The sequence below is a fragment of the Pituophis catenifer genome, unplaced genomic scaffold (assembly GCF_029215685.1).
Source record: "Pituophis catenifer annectens isolate HBS135680 unplaced genomic scaffold, rPitCat1.0.hap2 SCAF_1, whole genome shotgun sequence".
NCBI lineage: Eukaryota > Metazoa > Chordata > Lepidosauria > Squamata > Colubridae > Pituophis > Pituophis catenifer.
Genome location: NW_027256881.1, coordinates 231,898,448 through 231,924,811, shown reverse-complemented (window position 1 = coordinate 231,924,811; position 26,364 = coordinate 231,898,448). Strand labels below are relative to the sequence as shown.

Here is a 26,364-nt window from a genome sequence, read left to right as displayed (position 1 = left end):
CAAGCTCAGTGTCTTAGCCACTGAGCCACCTAGTCAGTTGTATTCAAAAATATGTAACGATTACACTAGAATCACCTTTTGAAGTTATATTAAGAACTGATGTCTTGGAACCAGTGGTGGGTTGCCCCTGGTTCGGACCGGTTCTATAGAACCGATAGTAAAACTGGCGGGACGCTCCGCACACCCGACCGCAATGTCATCAGGACATTTCTGTGCATTTGTGCGGCCCTGTTGCAAACCAGTAATAAAGGTAAGTAGAACCCACCCCTGCTTGGAACTGTACGCTGATGAAGGAAAAATAGATATTCTGTTTATCTAGTGGAGCTGGAACTTATGCATTTCTACGTGGAAGCCAATCCAACTGGTTTTCTTGGGGATTATTCCCTAGTAAAAGTGCATAGCGTGTCCGCAGGACTCTGCTATATTCATTTGGATTTGCAGATCTTTTTTGCTGGCAAAACAAATTAAATGAATTGTATTCCCTAATTCGCATCATAAATGTCTGTAGACATAATTCCTACTAGGGTTATTATTGGCCCAGACTTCATTCCCTTTTTCAGAATCTTTTCTGAGCACTGTGTGGTAGATCAGGGAAGATGATTGGAGAAGGAAGGAAGGAATACATTAAGTACTCAGGGGCCATCTACCACAAGGGTCTCCAACCTTGGCAACTTTAAGACTTGTGGCCTTCAACTCCCAGAAAAGCAAAGCAAAGGAGTTGAAGTCCACAAGTCTTAAAGTCACCAAGGTTAGAGACCTCCGTGGTAGATGGCCTCTGAGTACTTAATGTATTCATTCCTTCCTTCTCCAATCAGCTTCCTGTCATCTCGCTCTCCGCATGTTCTGTTCCTCTTTTCTGTAGTTATAATACTACTATACTATAATAGAAGCTACCACATAGAGGAAGACTTTTGTCTTATCCTTGCAACCAGGATTGTCAAGACACTATTTCAAATCTTAATTGAGTCCTGATCATAAAGGACTGAAAAGTAATGACCTGTTCCGATATTTCAGGCTAGAAAATTGAAATAGAACTTGGTTCCATCTCAGCCATGAATATTACGGTAATTGTGTATGGATGATGCCTTGAAATCATGATTAGCAAAGCAAATCCCAGCCTGATGTTCTGTTGAAGTCATAATCTTTATAGCCACACAAAGGGAACACCCAGGCAAGGACTGCCTCTATTCCCACCCACCCACCCACCCAATACAGTTACAGAACAATTACACGATAAATATATTCCAAACACACATAAATTAAGCAGCACAGTTTTACCAGGGCTCTAACCCAGGTAGAGTCCTTCTTTTCTAAAAGTTTATGAGCAGGAGAAGAGCACCAGTCCAATGTCGATGGTCTAGTCTAGAGCCAGTTCCTGGAAACTCTCACTGTCTTTCTTCTGGGGCTCAACCACATCTGCTCATAGCAGCACATTCCTCTCCCTGTGAGTGGCGTTCTCCACTTCCTCTTCCTCTTCTGAGCCCGAGGGGTCTGAGCTGAAGCTGAAGGCGTCGGCATCACAGTGCAGGAATTGCACACTGGCCCTGTGTTTCTTACACTCGTCACCACAGCTCTCTTCTTCGTCCTCTTCCCCTCGCGCCTCTCCAGGCAGCAGTTTCTCTGGAGCCTTGCTTGCCACTCTCTGCTTCTCCACTTCAGCCTGGGTTACCTGCTCCTTGGCCTTCCGACTTCGCTTCCACTTCATCCTGCGGTTCTGGAACCAGATTTTCACCTGAATGAAATGAACAGACAAAGGTTGACCCTGTGTCAATGACCAGTGGTGAAATTCAAATTTTTTTACTACTGGTTCTGTGGGTGTGGCTTGGTGGGTGTGGTGTGGTTTGGTGGGCGTGGCTTGTCTTGTCTTGGCTTGGTGGGCGTGGCAAGGGAAGGATACTACAAAATCTCCATTCCGACCCCACTCCAGGGGAAGGATACTGGAAAATCTCCATGCCCACCGCACTCCAGGGGAAGAATACTGCAAAATCTCCATTCCCACCCCACTCTGGGGCCAGCCAGAGGTGGTATTTGCCGGTTCTCCAAACTACTCAAAATTTCTGCTACCGGTTCTCCGAACTAAAAATTTCCGCTACCAGTTCTCCAGAACCTGTCAGAACCTGCTGAATTTCACCCCCGTCAATGACCCTTCAGCACTCTCCTAGCTTCTACTATCCTTGGGAAGCACAGATCAAAGGTGGAAAACTGCCCTCACTGCAACTTAGCTGCCAATGACTTAAAAAAACCTCTGCAATGACTTAACCACTCCAATACCTTAACGGCTCCCTTGCAGGGACCAGTATTTTCATTACTTGTAAAACAGCTACTTTGGGTTGGTTTCTGCAGCCCATAAAAATCTCTCTGCAAGACTGCCTTGCAGTTTCATCAAAGAATGTAGAAAATTTTCACAGTGGTTTGTTTATTGGTTAAAGGTACACGCCACCCAAATCCCAGTGAAGAAGATCTCTCTCTTTTTTTTTAGTGAGACCATCTGCATTTCTGAATTGTTTTATTACAGTAATTGCTGTTCCATTTATCTATGTATGATACAGGTCCCTTTTATAAAGGAGAATGAAAGAAAGAATAAATGAGATATCTATTTTCTGATGATAGGAAACAATGTTGGCATTGGTTCTAAAATGTAGAGGACTATCTTATCTACTTCATGCTCGGATGCAAGAGTGGATAGCCGTACACTGCAAACTTGATGGGACCTAGTGAACCTCTCCATCTCACCTACCTTCCTGGCTGTGCCATCTTCATAACATTCATGATGAACAGTGGGAAACGCACATGCTGCTTAGATGTTTGTGAATAAAAGAGATGGGGAGTATGGATTACCAACTGGGGGAGCATATTAGTAATTATGTACATGCCATATTTTATTTTATTATATGACACTGTTTTCATTCTGCGATTTCTAGATATATGCACTAACAAGGCAACTCTTGGTGGTAAAATCCCGGGAGGCAAAAATTCATTTTGCCTCTTTACTTCTCAGTGATATTATTGTTCCACAAGGTTATCTATTCCACTTTTTTTTAAATTCCCCCCATGACTATCAGCAGATGGCAGCACTAGCAGACTTTGGCTCTTCCCACATATCAGATCATCAGTTCTGGTTAGAGATATCATCAGGAAATCCCAAGGCTGAGGATGGAATGGGAACATGTGTGGTTGTTGTTGTTGTTTTTTTTTAAAAAAAAAACCCGCCCAAAAAGAAGATAAGCCATTTTCATATTGTTACCCGAAAACTATCTGGAGGTGTCCATGAAATCACCAGGAGTTCCTCTTGACTCAAGGGAGATGATAAATTATAAAAGGTACAAGGTGAAATGTGTGCATATTGTATGTATTTTGTCCCTTCCTTGACAATACGGACAAGACACTGAGATTATGCTTCTCTTTTCTGGGTGATACCTGTGTCTCCGTTAGCATCAGTGATGTGGCCACTTCAAAACGTTTGGGCCGCGAAAGATACTTGTTGATTTTGAATTGGTTCTCCAGCTCCAGAAGCTGTTGGCTGGTAAAAGCTGTTCGAGGTCTACGGCATTTTCCCATCAGGTTGGTTGGTGGGGAACCTGAAAAGAAAAAGTAAAATCAGGATGTGGTCCACCATGGCAGCCTTCTTAACACTTCTCCACTATTGACCCGAAACAAAACTGTGTATCATTGCTTAGGTTTCTACTATGCGGATGTTTGCAAGGAGACATCAATATGTTCAGAGGCTTACACATGGTTTTTATGTTGTGGTAAACTATTATTACTAAACACCATCAAGAGTCTGTATGCCATCTTTTGCTCACTTTAACAATCTAAAACTTACACTGTTTATATATGGTAGTATAGAATGAACCAATGAAGGAGAAGCTAGCACTGATGATGTCACCTAGTTAAGGTAATAAAACGTCTTCAAGAAAACAAGCCAGCTCAGAGAGCACCAAGAACCCCTCTTGTAGAATGTATTATTACTGTAAATCAAAATATATCTAGATGCTCTAGGTAGGACACTGATGGTTAATCTTTTTGGTGCCGAGCAGTGGCACCAAAAAAAATGCATTTAAAAGGCTCTGACGATCCCATCTGAGTTGCCTGATCGTCAGAGGCTTTTGTTTTCTTTTAAAAGCTTTTTTTTTTTTTTTTGCTTTTTAAAAAAAAAAAAGTCCCTGATGATCATGCGGCTCAGTTGGGCGGGGGTGGGGGGGCAGGGATTTTTGCTACCGGTTCCCTGAACCACCCGCTGCCATCGCTACCGGATCAGGTGATCCGGTCCAAACCGGGAGCATTTCATCCCTGGTGCCGAGTGCCCAAAGCGCATGCGCAAACCCCCAAAATGCGAGTTCCCCCATGCATGCACGCACATCCCTGCGTATGCGTGCACATCCCCTGCACACGTCCCCCGGGGCCCTCGCCGTGCCTCATTTTGGCTTTCAGGTTGGTGCAGGAGGTTTTCCATGCCCAAAATGGGGCATCGGGGGACGCGCGCACGCAAACCCCCAAAATGCAATGTGAGCAACCCCCTGTGCATGTGCTCTGCCCCCCACTCATGCATGCGTGCATGTCCCCTGCATGCACCCCTGTGCATGCAAGACAGAGACCCGAAGACCAGCAGGCCAGCGGGAGGCACATGCACATGCACAGTGGAGCTGGCCTTGGGGCGACAGCTGGCATGCCCGCATAGAGGGCTCTCGTGTGCCACCTGTGGCACATGTGCCATAGGTTCGCCATCACAGCGACTTCTCAATATTTCACTTTCTTCCTAGTGATAGAGAAGGATATTTCTGATATTTCCTTCACAACTTTGAACCAAATATACTGCTATCTCCAGTTGGTATTTATACATAAAGAGCCGCTGCATTGCTGTTGATGCTGTTATTATTTCATATTTAAATAACGCTGCTGCCATATCTAAAAGCATTTGGATGCTGCCATTGGTTATAAAAGGCCAACTGGATATTAACAAGCCTATAAATGCAACCAGTTGCTTGTCTGGCAACTGTTAGATAAAGTGACTGCCATATTTAACAGATGAAAATACAATTGGGATTTCTTTTTTCTGCTCTTTATTTCTTCTTTTTTGCTCATGTGTATCTTTTAACAGAAAGCTACCATGCAAACATTAAGCAGCTGATTATCTCTCCACAGCCATATTCGTCTCAGGAAAAGCTTCACTTATTGGTGTTATTTATATAAATGAAGATTTTTTGCAACAAAACTAGTCTTTTATATAGTACACAATTCCCTTTGGGATGTCTTTCATTCTTGTTCAACTGCTGTTTGCTGCTTCATTGGTATTTTCTTCAGCATGAGAGTTGGAAGGTTGAACTTTATCCAGCCTTGAAAGGCCTCTTATCTCTCAGCTAATTATCTTATAGAGTTGATATGGTACAGTGATCAAATAAAGGCAGCCTCATAGTAATTTATTTTTATTTCTGTTATGATTTATTGTATATCTTGCCTTCTGGCAAATAAGGCAAAGCTCCCTAGAGGAAAGGTGGCATCCAAAGGTAATATGTATATAAATACATTTTCTTCCTGGCAACATGATTTCAAGAGCTTTAGATAGTATTATATATCCTAATGTTTGAATACTGCATTGGGCCTGAAAAATGTCAGATCATGTCATGTCCCTTTCATGCATCAGAACCTCTCAACTCTTTTTCACGTAGCAGTCATCTGGATTTTTTAGCCCAGTTTTTACTTCTATAAATATTACCATGCCACTTTCACATAAAGGGTCTAATTTTATTGACTGATACTGCATAATCAGTTCAGAATGAGAACAGGAAGCATTGCATATATTTTGAATGGGTACCTGTCAATCTCAGTCTCAAAGAGGTTGCCAAGCACCAGATCGTGATCACAGATCTCTCTCTCTTTCTCTTTCTCTCTCTCCCCCTCCCTCCCCCTCTCTTTCTCTCTCTCTCCCTCCCCCTCTCTTTTTCTTTCTCTCCCTCCCCCTCTCTTTTTCTCTCTCTCCCTCTTCCTCTCTTTCTCTCTCTCTCTCGCACACATAGATATTACTTTTTGTAGGGAGTAAAAATCTTCTCAAACTGACTTCCACAGAATTGACTAATCTTTCATTTACCTCCCTAGTAACTTATATATAATAACACATGAATATCTATGATAGCATTTCCTTCCTACCAGTGGCATTTTATTAAGTTTGTCAGGCTTGGCAGACTGTATGGACAGACATAAGCTTGATAAGTTGAGCCTGCTTCTTTTCCTTCAAATAATGATTTTATGACCCGGCTGATATTAACCTGTTTGATAAGCTATCAGCCCTTGCTTTAGAAATTGCAATCAATTCCGTTGGTGAAATTAAACCGCCTTTATTAGTATAAGGTGTATTTAATTACCTCCAGCTGTTCCAGGGAGTAATAAAGGCAGCCTGCCTCCACAGAGGTTTACCAGAGTACCTGACTGGCTAATAAGCTGTTATCAGAGCCTGTTGCTGAATGGGGAGAGGGGTGGAGGAACAAAAGAAGCTTTGAGGGAAGGCTGCAGCTTGCCCCACATGGGCAGAACAGGAAGGGTGTGCTTGACTCCACCACTATTGCCCATTTTATGGGCTGCCTCCTGGATTAGCTTTTACAGCCCTTGACTAAATAGAGAACAAACACTCAGGGGTGAAAGTGGGTTGGAAGAGATAGGTACAGAGAATCAGAGAAACATGATGAGAGTTCCCAACAAAGACACAACTTTGATCACTGAATGGGTTGAATAGGTCTGGAGAAGTAAACCATCAAACATCTAAGAAGGGTTCCATACCGCAGGTGCCACAAGACTTCACCCGTTCCCCAAACTTCATTCTCATGGAATTTGGAGTTGCCTCTGAAGCTTCAGAAATCGGCACTCTGCGTTTGAGGATAGGAGATACTCAAAAATTGTAATCTGAACTGTAAGATATGCTTTGTGGTGATCCTTCAGTGGCTCTCAACTCTTCATGATCCAATGGACATTTAAAAAAAAAACATACCCCAATCACCCTCCTAATAATTCATGAAATTTTTAAAAATTTCGTGTGCATGAGATGGCCCTGTTCGCTTTTCATCATCACCCACCCAGGCTAGACCTCGCTGTCCCAAAAGTGAAAGTCTGGCCTTCAGCTGTCAAAGCGTCCCTCCCAGGAAACCACTGACTGTTTTGATTATTGCCTTACTTGTAAATGGTAGTGCCTAAAGTCTGATAGTTTCAATCATTGCTAGCACCTGGCAAACCTTGTCTGTGCCCAAAAGTTTAAACAGGGTCTAGATTTAATGGAAATCCTAGAGGTGAGGCTAGACTGAAAAACTGGGGGAAAATATCCTATCAGAAAACAAGTATAAATCAATTCCAAGAAAATGACATAGTATTACTTTTTGCTGAACCTGAGGGCACCTTTACCTTTAAATTATATGGCCCCATTCTGCACTGAAACTGAAGTAATCACCTGTAGGCTCTAACATCTAAAAGAAACTGACAAAGAATTTCCCGTAGCCTTTAGTTATCTTAGCTGCCATGAATGTCAAAATCCTAACTTTATCTCATGGAATATTGAGGTTTTTGCTGTTTTGGCTCCTATGACAGAAAGGAAAAATAGAATGAAGGTAGATATAGAAATAAACAGAAGTAGTTATTCAGATGAAATTGTGAAGGAATTTGCAGATAATATAAAAAATCTTGAATTTAACAGAAAGAAATTTAACAGACAGTACAAAGTTCTATACTTTGGAAAAATAAAATGCACAGATATATATGGGACACACCTGACTTTGGGGGGGGGGGAAGTATTGGAATGGTCTTTGATTGTATATCTGTTAAAAGATAAATGCAATTTTGGATGGCACTAACAGAAACATTGCTTTTAAATTATAAGAAATAACCATTCCACTTAATTCTGCCTTGAATTAAGGGCCCCACCTTGAGTATTATGTCCCATTCTGGGACTTTAAGAAGAATTTATACAAAAAAAATTGGCTGGTACAAAGAACAAGAAAATGATCAAAGGACCAAATCAAAATTCTGGTCACCACAATACAAAAAAACCCCCACACCAAGTCCTTAGAAAGATTGCAGAGAAGAGTTACAAAGATGATAAGTGGTCTGGAAGGGAGTCCTATGAAGAACAGCTAAAGGAATGAAGTATGTTTGGCTTAACAAAGAGAAGAATGAATGGAGATATAACAGTCTTCCAATAGTTGAAGGATTGCCATAGGGAAAAAGGATTTGATTTATTCTCCATAGGACCTGAGGATAGGACAAGAAGCAATAGGTGGAAACTCCTTAGAGGGAGAACCAAATTGGAAATAAGGAGGAATTTCTTGACAGTGAGAACTATGAAGCAGTAGAGTTGTGGGTGCTCCATTGTTGGAGGTTTTCAAGAAAAGATTGGGCAACCATTTGTCTGAGATAGCACTTACCAATAGCACTTAGTCTTATATACTGCTTCATAGTGCTTTGCAGCCTTCTGTAAGCAGTTTACAGAGTTAGCCTATTGCCCCCAACAATCTGGCTCCTCATTTTACCAACCTCTGAAGGATGGAAGGCTGAGTCAACCTTGAGCCAATGAGAATCAAACTGCTGGCAGTCGGCAAAATAAGCCTGCAATACTGCATTCTAACCACTGCACCACCATGGCTCTTAATGGTGGTATGAGATGGTATGGTTTGAGATGGTATGAGGACTCCTACCTTTGACAGGAGATTAGAGTAGAAGACCTCCAAGGCCCCTTCCAATGCTGTGATTCTATGACAAATGATTCTAAACTAAGTCCTGTGATTTAGTCCTTAGTCTAAGTCCTGAGACTAAAGGAGCTGGATTTGTTTACCCTTGAGAAAAGAATGGGTAGATGACACAATTCTTCAGTATGTGAAAAAATGTCACACAGAAAGTCAATACCTCAACTCTCTTATTCCAAAGTGCAGAAAACAGAATAATTGATTTACAGTTACAGGAGAGAAATTTCCCCTTGAATATTAGAAGGAAAACACCTTTCCTACAGTAATAATAAAAGCAGTTGACGGTAGAACCAATTACCCAGAGCGATAGGATCACTTTCTTTGGATGCGTACAAATTAAACCTGTCCGGAATGCTTTAATTTGGCTCCCTGAATTGAGCAGGACTCCATAACCTCAATGGCTCCAACCAATTCTATAATTCTATGAATTGTAAAGTCATTTTTCTTAAAGTCTTGCTGGAGCAACAGGTTGAAGACACATGGTGGACCTCTTCGCAATGAGCCAATGCTGGCTATGGCTCAGGATAGTTGATATCCAGCAACATTTTGAGGGTCACGGATGCTCTCCCACTGCCACAGTTGGTAGAGATAGTCCAGTGTGCATTTCTTTAACACAATATTCCACTAAATGAAAATTTAAAAACAAATATTTAAACAGGCCAGTCTAATCTAGCCCAAATTTCTTATGAGCGGCAATTGGTTTTGTGCAAAATTTTAGGGAAAACCATAGAAAATATTTTAGACAAATTGTAGATAAAAGTAACCCTGTGTGCAGTGTGTGCATAGTTAAGCTAAAAATAAAAGAAAAGCTATATTCATATTTGACAGCAGAATAAGTGTCAAGATATATCAGGTCATTGATATAGACCTATTCAAAGGCAATTGTTAGGGGGGAAATCTAATAATTCTATTAGTCTCTCAAAGATACAGATTGAAATGTGAGTTGGGCTGATGCTGGCATGGATACAGATAAAATGTAGATTCCCAGGAATAAAATATATGTAAGGCAGAAAATGCATGCACAGAACACATACTGCAGTATAGAAAAATCACATGTTAACAGTGCAATTTTATTTATTAGATTAGATTTTTACTCCATACTTATTAGTAGCTCAAGCTGGCAAATACACCTAACACACTTCCTCCTTTTTCCCCACAACAACTCTGTGAAGTGGGTTCACAGCTGGTTTTCATGCCTAAGCCAGGACTATAACTCACAGTCTCCTGGTTTCTAGCCCAGCACCTTAACCACAGCCTGGGCCTACTCAAGCATCCTTTAGATGAGTGGGGTTTCTTTCCATATTACTATATAGAATGTAGCCTATTTGGACTGCAGCATAATAGGTTATGCAGTTTGCAATATGTTTTAAATTTAACTACAACAAAAACAAAATAAGTTTTGAAGTTAGAAAGGAACCAAGGCAGAGGTGGGTTTCAGCAGGTTCTGACCAGTTCTGGAGAACTGGTAGCGGAAATTTTGAGGAGTTCAGAGAACCGGTAAATACAACCTCTGACTGGCCCCTCCCCCATCTATTCTCTGCCTCCCGAGTCCCAGCTGATCGTGGGGAAATGGGGATTTTGCAGTAACCTTCCCCTGGAGTGGGGAGGGAATGGAGATTTTACAGTATCCTTCCCCTGAAGTGGGATGGGAATGGAGATTTTACAGTACCCTTCCCCTGTCATGCCCACCAAGCCACACCCACCAAGCCATGCCATGCCCATCAAGCCTCACCCACAGAACCGGTAGTAAAAAAATCTGAAACCCATCACTGAACCAAGGACAGGAGAAAGGCAATTTAACATAAGTTTCTGTGGCTAAGATGACTCAAGTAAAAGTGAATATTCATAAATACTCAGAATTCAAAGTATAAATGGTGGTGTGGACTTTGATCATGAAACTGATACATCAAAATTTGAATGTGTTTAACTTTTTTTTTTATCATGCATGAAAATTCATAAGCCACTAACTACTGGATGCTAGCATAGAATGCTAACAGACAGTACCATACACTAAATCTAATTGCATAAACTATCAAATACTAAAAACATGGTATCCCCAAAATACTGTGATATAAATATATCAGCATTTAGTACTGTTATGAAATATAAAATGCAGCTAATAAATGACTTGCATTCAGCATTATTTCCAGAGTGCAATTGTGAACACAAAGTGCAACTACAAAGCGAGGATTAGTAATTTTTATCTATTTTCCTAAATAAATATTTTTAGCACTGATCCAGCTCATCTTGGCACAATCCATGCCATCAGAGTGTGCAGAATCCAGGTGCATTCATTCTTGGAAGAAAACACTGAAAATTAGAGAAATCTCTACACATTTTTTGGGGGGTTGCCTATTAATATATACAACATGTCCACATTCAGGGCAAAACAATTTGTAAGCAGCAAGATGGACTATAAATGGAATGAACCAATGTAAACTCTAACTCTATTACTCCCCCAGTTTTTTTTTAAAGCTCAAATACCTTGATGTTCTATTTGGGGTAAAATTATTAAACCACTGCATTTTATCCAATAAGACTGAGTTATGAATTATCATCCAGATCATTCAGACCAGGGGTGAAATCCAGCAGGTTCTGGAGAACCGGTAGCGGAGATTTTGAGTAGTTTGGAGAACTGGCAAAGGCCACCTCTGGCTGGTCCCAGAGTGGGGTGGGAATGGAGATTTTGCAGTATCCTTCCCCTGCCACGCCCACCAAGCCACGCCCACAGAACCAGTAGTAAAAAAAAGTTGGATTTCACCACTGATTCAGGAGGAGTGAAGGAAGCATCTCCAGCTTCTGAAATCTGGCTGTGCTGTCTCTTCTGGGACCTTCTTCATTCTGCAACCTGAGGAGCTTTCTTCACCTCCCAATCCTTGGAAGAAAGGTTTTGTTTTTGGTCTAAGAGAAAACATCCACGGGTTCATACATTTTCTTTCCTTCTTCTTCCTCTTTTCTCCCTCTTCATTTTCCTTCCTTCTTTTATTCCTGTCCACTATCAAGGCCTTCAGGCTGCCAAGCCTGAGGAGGTCCCTAAGGGGACTGTGTCATTATCATCCCCACTGCCAGCAATGCTTTGTCTATCTTTGGATAAATTACAATGAGTTGGTACCCTGAGAGAAAGTATTCATATTTTCTATGGGAAAAGAAGTGAGGGTATTACATTCATGGAGCTAATTTGCTTCTTCAGGGAAGGTGTGAGGCATTTCTTCTGGTTTTATAGCCCCACCAGAGGAGGATTCTGGTGAGAAATAGATGCCCAGATTTCCTAATTTGATAGGAAGAAACCCTGCAAATACAAGCTGCATCAAGTTTGGTTTGTCTGGTTTTAAATTATTGTTCCTGTCTCTGGATTCCCATGAAGCAGTCTAAATAAACGAGTGATCTAAAATTAAACAATGACACTTGGGACTGATATTGAAACAGAGAGAAGAGAGATGCCTACATTTATTATTTGTAATGTAACTGTACACCTGCTTTCCAGATATTTTCTCCAGGAGTCAAAGTAAATGGGACAGCTGCGTAAGGCAGCGCAAATGCAGAAATCCAAAGGATAGGAATAAAAGTTCATCAGGCTGGACAAGGCTGGACCGCAGCAAGAAATTAAAGATGAAAGCATACAAGGACAAACAGATTGATCTTTTTGGGGAGAGGTGATTTAAAAAAAAACAAACACCTGATTTTATTTTCTTTCTCCACAATGATTATTTCTTAAATCTGTACCCTTCCCTAACCAAACACTGGAATGCCGCTCTTTTATTTCCCCGTATATCTAGATGGCATAGAAATGAGGGAGTCCTGGGTACAGGGGCACTTGTAGGGTGAAGGGGGAGAGGCCCCGTTTGCATGGCATCCATTATCCGGACTTCAACGCAGCCTTCCACTGTTTCCCCAAATTTCCTGTAGTTCTACTATCCGTGGCGCTGGAAATGGGATCCCCTCGAATTTGGGTGGGAACTTTCTGCGACCCCAGGCAGCTGCGCCGCCTCAAAGGAAAGCGGGAGAAAGAATAGCGATTGCCTGAGGTCATTCCCCTCTTCTTGTTTATCCTCCTCTTCTTCCAGCATCACCTTCCTCCCTTTGGGACCGCACTGTAGTAGGAAAGCTTCTCCGACATGTTTGCATGCATGCCTCTTTGCCCCGTCCTGCGTGTTTTCCCCCTGCCAGGATTACTCTCTTTGGGCACGCCCTTCCAAGGAGAAGCTCCCCAGGAAAATCTTTCATTTCATTACGCCCACCTCTTTAAATCGATTATATAAAACAGAGCAGGAGTGAAATTCAGCAGGTTCTGACAGGTTCTGAAGAACCGGTAGCGGAAATTTTGAGTAGTTCGGAGACCCGGCAAATACCACTTCTGGCTGGCCCCAGAGTAGAGTGGGAATGGAGATTTTGCAATATCCTTCCCCCAGGAGTGGGGAGGGAATGGGGAATTTGCAGTATCCTTCTCCTGCCACGCCCGCCAAGCCACGCCCACAGAATCGGTAGTAAAAAAAATTGGATTTCACCACTGAAACAGAGCCTGGTCGGAATTTGAACCATCTAAAACCCCGATCGATTGTCCTGATTTTCTGGTTGTCTTTGAATATCCTATCTTGCCAAACGATGTTTTGGATCGATTCTGAAAGTCTATGGAGATTCTCAATCATCCCAGGTCATAGTTGTCCCAAAAGTGCTTTTTCCAAGAGGCAGCTGGACTTTCTGATTTTTCTTTGGAAACGTTTCGCTTCTCATCCAAGAAGCTTCTTCAGCTCTGATGGGATGGTGGGGAATGGTGTCAGTCAGAGCTGAAGAAGCTTCTTGGATGAGAAGCGAAACGTTTTAAACGAGAAACCAGGAAGTCCAGTTGCCTCTTGAAAAAAGCACCTTTGGGTCGACTCTGAATATATCTAGAATCAGAGCGAATTTTCTTCACTCAACAGTCCCATGGGAGCCAGGGACAAGCGGAGAGGAAGGAGTGAGAGCACGCGAAGACATACAGACACCTGCGCCATCTGATTCACCAGATTATTAGCAACTTCCGCGCTCTTTTAATTTTTCTGGCTTGTGTATATGATCATTGTCATTGCTGGGACGGGCAATGGGGAGGGAAGCACTCCCCGACTGATGGGGGGTGGAATCGTGCTCCGATGTCACCAGAAGTCGAGTTTAAAACCCGGAGAAAGCTTTTACTTCGTATAACTTCGCGGATTCGGCAGGCCTGGATGTGAATATCCCGAGTTAACTATTTATTTACGTATCGATTGTTTTCGCACCCCCCCCCCCTCAAACCCACAGACTCCGGCGAACCAATGAATCCCTGTCTACTCAACCTTAATGTAGAGAAGCCGCTTGTCCCAAAGGCTGGAAATAAGACCACCGTCCAAATGAACAACCCACCCACCCCGTTCCTATCCAAAAATGGCCATTCACTTAGAGGAAGGGGAGGGGGGGATGATCCTCTGAGCTAGGTCTGACCCAGGTTCTCAAAGCAGGGTTGCCTAGTGCTGGGTTCTTAAAACTCAAATTTAGGTGGGTTTTTTTTTTTATTATTATTATTATCGCAGTCTGGGTTTCTAGGTTTTTTTAAATTTTAAAATCTACGTTTCTCTATACATTACACTTTATGTATTAAATAAATAAGCATAATTTAATTCAAAACTGATTCATTGTGTTTGGGGTTTTTTTGTGTGTAGAATCTCGGTTTATTTTTATATATTTAATCCGGGTTTCATGCTCAGATAATTTAGTTTAAAATTTATTGTGGTTTTTGTTGATATCTGGGTTTTTTTTTAATATAGAATCTGGGTTTCTTTGAGCGCGAAATCTTGTTTTTCTTTGTTGTTGTTTTGTTTTTAAGAAAAGCCGCTTGGCATCCCTGTCTCAAACCCTCGCCTGGAGTCTCAACGTGCTATTCTTCCTCGGTGCCCACCAGAGAAACTTTCCTAGGCCATTCCTTCCCTGTTGGGCAAGAGCCACCCTCCACTCCCTTAGCTACCGCAGTGATTTCACACGCTCGCTCTAAAATGCCTGCTCCAGTGACCACCTATTCTGAACCCAGTTTGTTTCCTGAGCAATGCGCCGAAAACCAGCCACTCGCCCGCAGAATCCGTCTTGCACAAACGGAGGCTGGGAACCAAGCGCCTTTTTCAGAACATGGAAGAGAGAGGGGTGATGTCAACTTTTTCTTTGGTCTAAACTAAGCGAGCAAGCCCAACTCTTACACCTGCACGGGATGGGAATGGGAACAAGGACGCGATCCTACAAGGAGAGGCAGAGGCATTTTGTTACAAGGTGCGTTTGTGCCAGAGAGGAAGAGCGCGCACATCCAGAGCGGAGAAATATCGGAAATTAAGATCCAGGCAAAAGCATTCCAGCGAAGAGAGAGGAGTGGTATCCTAATTGGGTGATCAGCTAATTTTCTCCCAGGACTCCCATCCGTCTCGCAACCAAGGTGGGCTACAGCTGGCTTGGCTGTCTCTCTTTCCTCCTCCCCTTTGTCGCCTTCTGTCACGCTCTCGTTTCTTGAATGGCATTAGCCTGGTCAGCCCGCCCCTAACACGGCCAGGCGCCCAGTTTCATTGACCAGCTAATGAGGCGTGAGATCCAGCCTTGTCCCTACGCGCTGGAGCGGAAACATTACAAGGGATTTACACTGAGAACCATTTCCTCTTTGCACTTATCTCATGGGGGGGGGGTGTTGCCTTTCTCCCGCCGTCCGCCTGTGCGCTTCCCTGTCCCCGGCCCAGCTCTCGGATCTCCTACTACCCAATTCCACTCACGATCCAAGGAGTCCTTGGGAAATAGCTTGAAAAAGCCCTCGATGATTTCCGGCTATTTCCGATGTTAGTACCCCACGTTTGTGCAAACTCTTAACCTTTAGGCCTCGGGATCCGCGGTTGTTGAGCTAAAAAGCCTTCCGAGTTTATAAACTTTAAGAAAATCTACCTACAAATATGACTGGTAGTAGTGACAACAGGCACAAACATACGTATTTACCAGTGATGAAATCCAATTTTTTTTTACTACCGGTTCTGTGGGCGTGGCTTGGTGGGCATGACAGAGAGGAAGTATACTGCAAAACCTCCATTCCCATCCCATCCCGGGGAAGGATACTGCAAAATCCCCACTCCTGGGGGAAGGATATTGCAATATGTCCATTCCCACCCCACTCTGGGGCCAGCCAGAGGTGGTATTTGCCGGTTCTCCGAACTACTCAAAATTTCTGCTACCGGTTCTCCAGAACCTGTCAGGACCTGCTGGATTTCACCCCTGGTATTTACCCCTCTCCCCCCTCATCAGGGCGATAAAAAAAAAGTTTTAATGGACGGAAACCCGGGTTCACACCGACAGGGCAAGTGAGTTTCTGAAGTTCACAGTGAACGTGTAAAAAGGTTTCCCCTGAAAAACAAGGTTTTATGTCAGGTAAACTCGACCATTTCAGTTCGGCCTTACGATGTTGCAGCCTAAAGGATGAATACAGAATTGAAAAACTGGCTGATTTAGGTGATCTCGGCGTGCCAGTTTTGGGGACCACGAGCTTCCAAATTATTATTTTTTTAAAAAGTCGTTTATTGAACAAGCCTAATCGTAAGGTCCGGACTTCTGAGCTGGGGCAGCTACTGGTATTAACAAGACATTAATCGGGAAATCCCTTCATCCAGCCCCATGCAAGAGCCTTGGTGGCGCAGCGGACTAAAGTGCTGTTAATTAGCACTTAGCTGCCAGCTGCCTGCAATTACTGCGAGTTCAAATCTCACCAGGTTCAAGGTTGACTCAGCCTTCCATCCTTCCGAGGTAGGTAAAATGAGGACCCGGATTGTGGGGACAATAAATTGACTTTGTATAAAAAAGAACACCGCTGGGGGGGGGGCAAAAGCCCTACTAAGCTGGAATATACAAAAGTATGAAAGCTATTGCTTAATGCATTATAAGCCACCCTGAGTCTCTGGAGAAGGGCGGCATATAAATCGAACCAATAAATAAATGCAGTCTAGACTCCTACTTGCTATCCACATTACAACATGAAACCAAATTCGGATCATCGGTTCCCTATTGTGAACCATAAGAGGTTGTGGGAAACTAGGGCCGGTTTGGAAGTGGCTAAGCCACCACGTGGTTTGGTTGTTTGGTTGGTTTTAAATCACAATGTGATTTAGGCTTCTGCCCTAACAGGCGAAGCGTTCCCAGCCGACTGTGATTTACGCAGCCCAAAGTAGTCGAACCAAACCCTGGTTAGAGCCAGCGATGTGAATTGAGCCTCTCTTTCGCTTTTAGGCACGACTCGGAACAAAGACAGGCAGTCTGTTGAAGAGTCTTCTTCGTATTAAAGAAAAAAGAAGAGAGAGAGAGCGAGAGAGAGAGAGCGAAAAGGCCAACCCCAAAACAAACGAAATAGCCTTTTCCTGCGCCTTAATGGTCTTGTGCCACTTCAGGATACCAAGGTCAGATAATATCACTGATTCCTGAGGCTGAATTCAGAACTGCTCTTTCTCTGGACATTCCTGGTTCTCTATTTTTAAAAAAAACCCTTATTAACTTACTGTGTGACCGTGGTCGCCCCCCCCATTAAGTTTTATCATCCCGTGACCCCGGAAACCCTCGTCTGGAGTCTCAATGAGCTACTCTTCCTGCCCAGGGAAACTTTGCTAGGCTATTCCTTCTCTGCTGGACAAGAGCCAACCTCCACTTCCTTAGCTGCGGCAGTGGTTTCACACGCTCCCTCTAAAAAGGCTACCTCGGTGGCCAAGTATCTTGTCTCTGGAGATTCTCAGTCATCCAGGCCATGGTTGTCCCAAAGGTTCTTTTTCAAGAAGCAGCTGGACTCTCTGGTTTTTCTTTGAAGGCGTTTCGCTTCTCATCCAGAGCTGAAGAAGCTTCTTGGATGAGAAGCGGAACGTCTTTCGAAGAAAAAGCAGAAAGTCCAGTTGCCTCTTGAAGAAGCACCTTTGGGTAAGCCCAGTTTGTTTCCACAGCAATGCCAGGAAAGCCAACCACTCGCAGAATTCTTCCGCAGAAACGGAGGGTGGGAGCCAAGTGCCTTGTTCAGAACCTGGAGAAGAGGGAGGGTACCAGAAGTGGGTTTTAGCAGGTGCCAACCAGTTCTGGAGAACCGGTAGTGGAAATTTTGAATAGTTCAGAGCCTTGGTGGCACAGCAGACTAAAGCACTGTTAAGTAACACCAGCTGCCTGCAATTATTGCAAGTTCAAATCTCACCAGGCTCAAGGTTGACTCAGCCTTCCATCCTTTCGAGGTAGGTAAAATGAGGACCCGGATTGTGGGGGCAATAAGCTGACTTCGTATAAAAAAAGAACACCGCTTAGGAGGGGGAGCGAAAGCCCTACTAAGCAGGTATATACAAAAGTATGAAGGCTATTACTTAATGCATTGTAAACTGCCCTCAGTCTCCGGAAAAGGGCGGCATATATATATATATATATATTAATTTGATTTATATGCCGCCCTTCTCCGAAGACTCAGGGCGGCTTACAATGTGCTCAGCAATAGCCTTCATCCTTTTGTATATTTATGCAAAGTCAGCTTATTGCCCGCACAAACTGGGTCCTCATTTCACCTACCTTAGAAAGGATGGAAGGCTGAGTCAACCTTGAGCCTTGGCGAGATTCGAACCCTGCAGTAATTGCAGGCAGCTGGTCTTAATAAGCTTAATAACAGGGTGCCTTAAACCCCTGTACTACCAAGGCTCAATACCAAGAATCAATAAACAAACAAACAAACAAACCGGTAAATACCACCTCTGACTGGCCCCCCCCAGCATCTATTCTCTGCCTCCCGAGTCCCAGCTGATCGGGGGATTTTGCAGTAACCTTCCCCTGCCACGCCCCCCAAGCCACACCCACAGAACCGGTAGTAAAAAAATTTTTGAAACCCACCATTGGATGGTACCAACTTTTTTTTTTGGTCTAAGAAGCGAGCAAGCCCAGCTCTTTTCCGAAGCTTGAGTTCAGAACTTTTCTTCTTCCGGATATTCCCGGTTCTTTTATAAAAGCGTCTTATAAACGTAACTGTGTGACCGTGGCCGTTCCCCCCCCCTCCTCTCTTTTTTAACTTTTAACATTCCGCGACCCCGGAAAACCAATTGAGCTCTGGAGCTTTACTCGGAAATAGATTTGATGGAATCGGAGAGGGCCTTTTCCCTAAAGAGTGATTCAGACGTTTGAAGAGCTACGCCGAGGGTTGCCCTCCCGCCCCCCTCCAGCTGGGACTCCTGACCGCACGTGAGGACGAGGACTTTCAAGGAAATCCCTTCGGTGGCGCGAGACAGGAGGAGATCTTTTGCTCATTTCATGGATTCGGTCGCGTTGCAGAAGGAGGGGAGAGACTGCGTAGGGCTTCTTTGTCCTCTCCTCCTCTAGGAAAACGCGAGGTGAAGAACGGTAAAGATGATCATTCGTCAGAATTTGTCAGAAACTTTACAGAAATAAAAGCAGCCCAGCCAATGTCAAGAAAGGGCGAAACAACAGCGAGGGCTCAAAGGCTAGCCGCAAATAGAAATCTTGGGCCAATTCCTGTATCACTCGTCCAAATTATTATATTTTAAAATTATAACGCGGAACAAATTTCCTTAACCTCCCACTTTTCTGGTCTGTTGGAATACAACTTCTGTGAGGGAAGATGATGGCATTGTAGTCTAGATTGGGGACAGGCTCTGAAGAGTCTGGGGGCGGGAAATATATTAATGATAGCAGAGCATCAACATAACTCAGTTCCGAAAATTAAAACATCTCTCTTTTTACAGTAAATGGCAGAAACTGCTCAGTTTTTTTAAAAAAAGTGACTTCAGTATGGGTCATTGTGACTATTTATTTTTTATTTTTATATGCTGCCCTTCTCCGGAGACTCAGGGCGGCTTACAATGCGTTAAGCAATAGCCTTCATACTTTTGTATATTTTTATACAAAGTCAGCTTATTGCCCCCACAGTCTGGGTCCTCATTTCACCTACCTTAGAAAGGATGGAAGGCTGAGTCGACCTTGAGCCTGGTGAGAATTGAACTCGCAGTAATTGCAGGCAGCTGGATGTTAAATGCTGCCTTAGTAGGAGGCATTAGGCTCCTACGCCACTCAAGCTCCTATTACAAATGGGGTTGCTGCTGAACTATTAAATGTGTTAAATTGAAGTATCTGAGAATGAAAAACATTTAATGCTTATTTTAGCCAGGGGAATGTTGGAAGGGAAAATGATTCAGTTTTTAAAATAAACCTCCACGATTGTTCCATTTGGATTCTTATTATCAAACAAACTATATAGATTGGATGGATGGAGAGATACAGACAGACAGACATGCAAGACAGGACAAGTGACACATATGAGTACGTTTTTACAATGGGTACTTTAGCTACATTTTCGAGCTTGCAGTCGCTTGCAAAATTGGGTTTAGGGAGGATGATTTTGCTTAGGTTCCAGGTGCGTTTCTCAGCACGTTCCCTCCCAACCAATATGCTGCAAATAATGGGATTCTTTTACATCGGTGCCTGTGGACAGCGAAGCAGCTACCAAAAATGAGCAGGTTTGAAAACTTTTCTAGTTCCCCTAGTTGTTATTCATGTGTGTGTGAATAAAAAAAAAAAATCTGGATTTCTACAACAAATGCCACGCCCACATATACACAGAGAATGGAAGCATTCTGATCACAAGAAATTGCTCCATGTGACAGATTGAAGGCAAACGCTCATTCCCGTCTTCCCACAGCGGTGTTATTGAGGCGGGATGGGGAGGAACGTTGGATACACTGTGACTGAATAATTTGGACTCGGATATGATTGGTGGCCCATCTGCCACAAATTTCCCCGAAGTTCTGCCAATAAACCATCCACCACCACCACCCTACATAATTTAGCAGTAAGGAAGGCTTCTATTTTCAGCGGGGCAGGGAGGGGCATTCTAAATTTTGGCAAAGGGGCAATTTAAGGTTTCAGTAATCCCTCCTACCGGTAGAAGGAACCTATATTCTTTCCTATGAGCCTTGGTGGTGCAGCAGACTAAAGTGCTGTTAAATAGCACCAGCTGCCTGCAATTACTGCAAGTTCAAATCTCACCAGGCTCAAGGTTGACTCAGCCTTCCATCCTTTCGAGGTAGGTAAAATGAGGACCCAGTTTGTGGGGGCAATAAGCTGACTTTGTATAAAAATATACAAAACTATGAAGGCTATTGCTTAACGCATTGTAAGCCTCCCTGAGTCTCTGGAAAAGGGCGGCATATAAATCGAACAAATAAATAAATAAATAAATAAATAAATAAATAAATAAATAAATAAATAAATTCCAAATTTCCCCCTCTTTTCATTTAGTTGTTTCAGCGCTATCCCCCCCCCCCCCACAACTAGGGCAAGAACCAGCTGCCTCGAGGAGAGGAACTGGACGAGTGGGAAAGGAAGAGGCGTAGAAGCCTCCAAAGGGTACCTGCCAGGGTTTGGGCCCCGGTCTTCCTGGATGTTTCCAGACGACGTCCCCTTCTCCTCAAACTGGTAACAAATTAACTGAACAGACACACACAAACATACACCGCCCGCTTTGACCCAAGCACCGTGAGGCCTTGGGAGGATTAAAGTTCAAAACCTTTTACAACTTCCCCTGCCTCGGGTCGGGTGATTGATGTGGGAAAAGCTTCCTTCGGGACAGCAGGGCGGGCGGCCGTCTGGCTCGGCTCTCGCTCGGTTCCCAGGTGGATGCCTTAGTTAGGCCAGCCTCCATCAGGTCGCCTCTGCCGTCTCCCGTGTCACGCTGAACCAGGATTATATATAACTAAATACGATCGGGGTTCGGTCTCTATATCGCTTTAATTAAACCGCTCTTTCATTAAACAATGTTAAATAAGTCAATGCGGGGGGGGGGGTTCACACTTGCTGCTAAGCTGCGCGGTTATTCTAAGCCAGAGCAAAGCAGTTTAATGGGACGTGATTAAACCAGGTTCGGCAACTGCGCTGGAAACAAGGGAATTAAATCTCCCAAAGTAACCAAAGAGCTTTCCACCCCACCCCACCCCTTTCTGAGCCGAACTCAGAAAGGAGCCTGGTGGTGCAGTGGACTAAACTACTGTTAAAATAGTATTTAGCTGCCAGCTGCCTGCAATTACTGCGAGTTCAATTCTCACCAGGCTCAAGGTTGACTAAGCCTTCCATCCTTCCGAGGTAGGTAAAATGAGGACCTGGTTTGTGGGGGCAATAAGCTGACTTTGTATAAAATAGAACACCGCTGGGGGGGTGGCAAAAGCCCTACTAAGCAGGTATATACAAAAGTATGAAGGCTATTGCTTAAAAGCATAGTAAGCCGCCCTGAGTCTCCGGAGAAGGGCGGCATATAAATCAATCAATCAATCAATCAATCAAAATAAAGAATGAATGAATGGCCCGACGAAACCGGGGCCTTAAACCGCGCCGAGTTCGCCATCCTTCATCCCGTCCTGTCTCCGAAACGGGTCTGATTACTCGAGTCTCGTGTCCATCTTGGCCCAGCCTCCTTCAAGCCGGTGTGATAAATTGGCCACGCTGGTTGGGGATGAAGGGAGCTGTAGTGCAGGTTTCTGGAAGGTCGGATAGGCATATTTACCCAGGAACATTTACCGGTCGTGTGTATGTATCTATTGCGCTGCCAGGATCTCTCTCCTGTCTTTCCTTCCAATTAGCATTCTTAAGGCCAGGGAACAATGGCCCGCTTCACAAGCCCCTTTTTGGACTTGTTAACATTCCAGATCGGCGATGGGCCTGGATCTCACCAACAATAGATGTAAAGTTATCTTTAGGTCTGGGCTGGGAATGAGCGAATCGGAATTGACAGGCCATATTACAGGTCGAGCTAAAATCCGTCCTGGGAGCTTTGATTTCTGTGGTTGGGGAAACTAATAGTACCTAGAGCAGGAGCTGCTTCTGGAGACCAACCGCTCATAAACTCCGGCCTTTCCCACCACCGGGGCGCGGAAAGGGGTCTTGGAAACCCACCCCAATCCAAACCTCCCTCCAGGCAGAAAAACCCAGAACCTACAAACTGCTCTGCTGGAAGAGTTGCAAGGGAGGGAGAGTCGCCCCCTCCCGGCCAGCCCCCACGCTGGAGGAGGCAATCGAAGGGGTTATTATTATTTTTTCTTCTAAAGCCGGCGCAGAAGTTTCTTCACATTAGCTCCGTTAGACGTGGCAGGGGTTGTTTGTTATACTGTGTGGCCCGAAGAGCCCACCGGCGGTACCAGTGAAGTCAATATGCGAGATAATCCCGGGTTAGTGTGTTTCGATTTCTGAGTGTCCCGGGTTAGGTCTCCCCCCTTCAAAAGGCAGCCTTTCCCACGAGGGAAAAAGCCTTCGCATCACAGACAAACCTGTCCGGAACAAAATGCAGTGCGCGAATGACCTCAGTTATCCAACTCGGCGGCACTTCCAGATTTGTGGGTCTACAATTCACGTGCAGGAGAGGGAAGCTTCAAGTTCAACAAGCTGGAAGATCAGGACAGAAACATTTAGGGCTCCTCAGCGCGAGGTTGAGAGAACCCTGGGGATGGGGAGGGGTCAAAGAAGCGGGCGGGTTGAGCAGTGTCTCTCGGCGAACTTGTCACCGATCCCCGGGTGAGCAAATCCGTTTTCCATAGAAAGCAAACACCCGAAAGAAGTCGAGTTTCTATCCCTCCCGCCCAGTGGTGAAATCCAATTTTTTTTACTACCGGTTCTGTGGGTGTGGCTTGGTGGGCGTGGTGTGGCTTGGTAGGCATGGCTGAGGAAGGATACTGCAAAATCCCCATTCCCTCCCCACTCCTGGGGGAAAGATGTTGCAAAATCTCCATTCCCACCCTACTCTGGGGCCAGCCAGAAGTGGTATTTGCTGGTTCTCTGAACTACTCAAAATTTCCGCTACCGGTTCTCTAGAACCTGTCAGAAGCTGCTGGATTTCACCCCTGCTCCCGCCCCTTCTCCCCAACACACCCCCTACGGGAAAAACACTCGGGAGCCTCTCGAGGATTGCAAGATTCGGAGAATTCCTGCAGCGAGCAGTTCGAAGATTCGAATTCGAAGTTCGATTCCCCGAGGAAGCCACCTCCTTCCCTTCCTCTAATAAGCAGCGGGGGATGAGACAATCGGACCGTGGCCACTGGCCTTGGGAACTCAAGGCTGAGCCAAAGCTACTTCCCACCGCTGTTCCAAACCTGTTGGCCTTCGTTCCCCCTTCAGTTGGCTCTGGAGCCGTCAGCCTTCCCCTCCAGGGCTCATTCCTTGGCTCTGCAGGGATGGTTTTAACCCCAGGAGCCGCAATACAGCCAGGCTCTCAGCAGAACAACCCGGGAAGCCAAGCGCTACCCCGAGGCAGGCTAAGAAAGCGCTCCCTTCGGGACTCATCGGTGTCTAACGCTCCCCTGCTTTGCGTCCTTTGACTCCCTTCAGGACGGTCAGCCTGGGTTCTTACCGTGGAAATCCGGGAAGCGGGGCGCCATGATCCCGGCTCGAATCCAGTGCTCCAGCGGGAAGGAACCGACCCCCACGGCCGCCTTCAGAGGTTCGATTCCCGGCTGCGACAGCGGGGGGAAAGCGGCGGGGTAGGCGAAGGCGGAGTGCTGGCCTGCCAGAGCTGGGATGGGGTAAAGCGGGGGCGGGTAGATGGCTGGCAAGCCGCCGAGTGCCGGCGGAGACAGGTTCAGCAAGCCGGGCTTCGGGATGAAGGCGGCGGCGGGCAGAGGGACCAAGCCCGGCGGCGCGCAGGGAGAGGGCGTCTCGGTCCGCAGGCAGGCGCCGGGACTCCCGGCTGAGCTCTCCGGGGAGACGCTGGGCACCGGCCGGGCCGGCTCCTCGGCCAGGAGAGCGTCGATGCGGAAGTTTTGGGATTTCTCCATGGGCTTCTGCATGCCGGCTTCCTTGGAGCCTTGCTGCCACTTCGGCCCCCGCACGGCTCTACCTTCCCGGTGCGACGTCGTTGGGCGTGCGGCGCTGCTCCAGCCCCTTCCTCGGCACACACACCTGCCCGATTGCCTGGGCGCGCCGCTGCCCCCCTCTTCTGCAAGCCGCTACTGCGGGGTGGCTCCTCCTTTCCCTCCCCCTCCCCTCCGGGCTGACAGGCCAGGCGAGTCTTCCAAATCCCCTCCCCACCTGTCCGTTCGCTCCCCGCCCATCGCCCCTCCGGCCGAGACCCCCCTTGCCCTCCCCAGGCAAGAGCTGTTGCCCCATTGACGCATTTCGGGGGTCGTCCCCTCCCCCCAATCCCGATTACGAGTCGGCACTGGAATTAAAATGAAAGGCGATTCCCATCTATCCACCCAGGGGTGAAATCCAGCAGGTTCTGACAGGTTCTGGAGAACCGGTAGCGGAAATTTTGAGTAGTTCGGAGAACCGGCAAATACCACCTCTGACTGGTCCCAGAATGGAGTGTAAACGGAGATTTTGCAATATCCTTCCCTGCCACGCCCACCAAGCTACACCACGCCCACCAAGCCACGCCCACAGAACCGGTAGTAAAAAAATTGGATTTCACCACTGCACCCACCCCGTCCCTAGCCAATCTTAAGGTGCTGCGGAGACCTTCTCATTCGCAGCCTAGGATAGCAGCCACCGCTCTCCAGGAATTAAAACAGAAGAGGTTTTATTGGGTCTGCTCTGGGGTTTAGTTTTAGTTTAGCCGGAAAAGAATGAAGCTTTTGCGCTGACCGCTTCCAGCGGAAAGCGAGAAACGATCGTTTTTTCTTTGAACCGGCTCTGTACACTAAATGGAAAAGGGTCGACTCGGCGATTTTCTCAGGCAGCGTCAATTCAAGGAGAGGCTGCGCATTCTCCAAGGTTCCTATCGATATGCACCAGAGGTGATATTAAATTTTTTTACTACCGGTTCTGTGGGCGTGGCTTGGTGGGCGTGGCTTGGTGGGCGTGGCAGGGGAAGGATACTGCAAAATCCCCATTCCCTCCCCACTCCTGGGGGAAGGATATTGCAAAATCTCCATTCCCACCCCACTCTGGGGCCAGTCAGAGGTAGTATTTGCTGGTTCTCCGAACTGCTCAAAATTTCTGCTACTGGTTCTCCAGAACCTGTCAGAACCAGCTGGTTCATTATGGCCAGCTCCCTACTGTCTAATGCAGGGGTCTCCAACCTTGGCAACTTTAAGCCTGGTGGACTTCAACTCCCAGAATTCTCCAGCCCGCAAAGCTGCCAGCTGGCTGGGGAATTCTGGGAGTTGAAGTCCGCCAGGCTTAAAGTTGCCAAGGTTGGAGAGCCCTAGTCTAATGTCTCTATTAAATAATGGGCATAAAAGGCTCAGGAAGATACACCAACATAAGGCTAAAAAAAAAAAAACTGGCTTTTCAACAGCTCCGAACTTGCTGCAGAGATACCAATATTGGTGGGAACTGAAATATTTTTTGCCTCACTCAGTGAAGAGGTCTCTGCAATTTATCAGAGATCAATTCAATCTTTGTTTTCTTGGGAAACCCAGTATGACAGATGGGGATTTGGGTCCATCTCAAATTACACCAGCAAGACATTTATTACATATGCCTGTAGTCCCGTGTCTCATGCCCTGACTCTGGTGATAAAAGTGACAAGTGACAAGAGTCTTACTGACTTCTAGGCTGTTTATAGCTGAGAGCAGATGAAAACATTGGCTGTCAAATTTAGACAGACCGTGCCCACACAACTTGCTACAGCAGTTGAATTCCCATATATTGCTAAACCATAAACAAGGAT

The 26,364-nt window shown here is 45.4% G+C and overlaps 1 protein-coding gene across 1 annotated transcript; it reads right to left on the bottom strand.

Moving 5' to 3' along the window:
- Positions 1-673: 673 nt before the first annotated feature.
- LOC139310367 (motor neuron and pancreas homeobox 1-like) lies at positions 674-24,538 on the bottom strand. Its single transcript, XM_070934529.1, has 4 exons — positions 24,103-24,538; positions 3,418-3,578; positions 1,454-1,732; positions 674-802 (listed from the first exon to the last, which is right to left on the bottom strand). Exons 1-4 carry the CDS (start codon positions 24,536-24,538, stop codon positions 674-676), a joined length of 1,005 nt encoding a protein of 334 aa, XP_070790630.1.
- Positions 24,539-26,364: the final 1,826 nt, after the last annotated feature.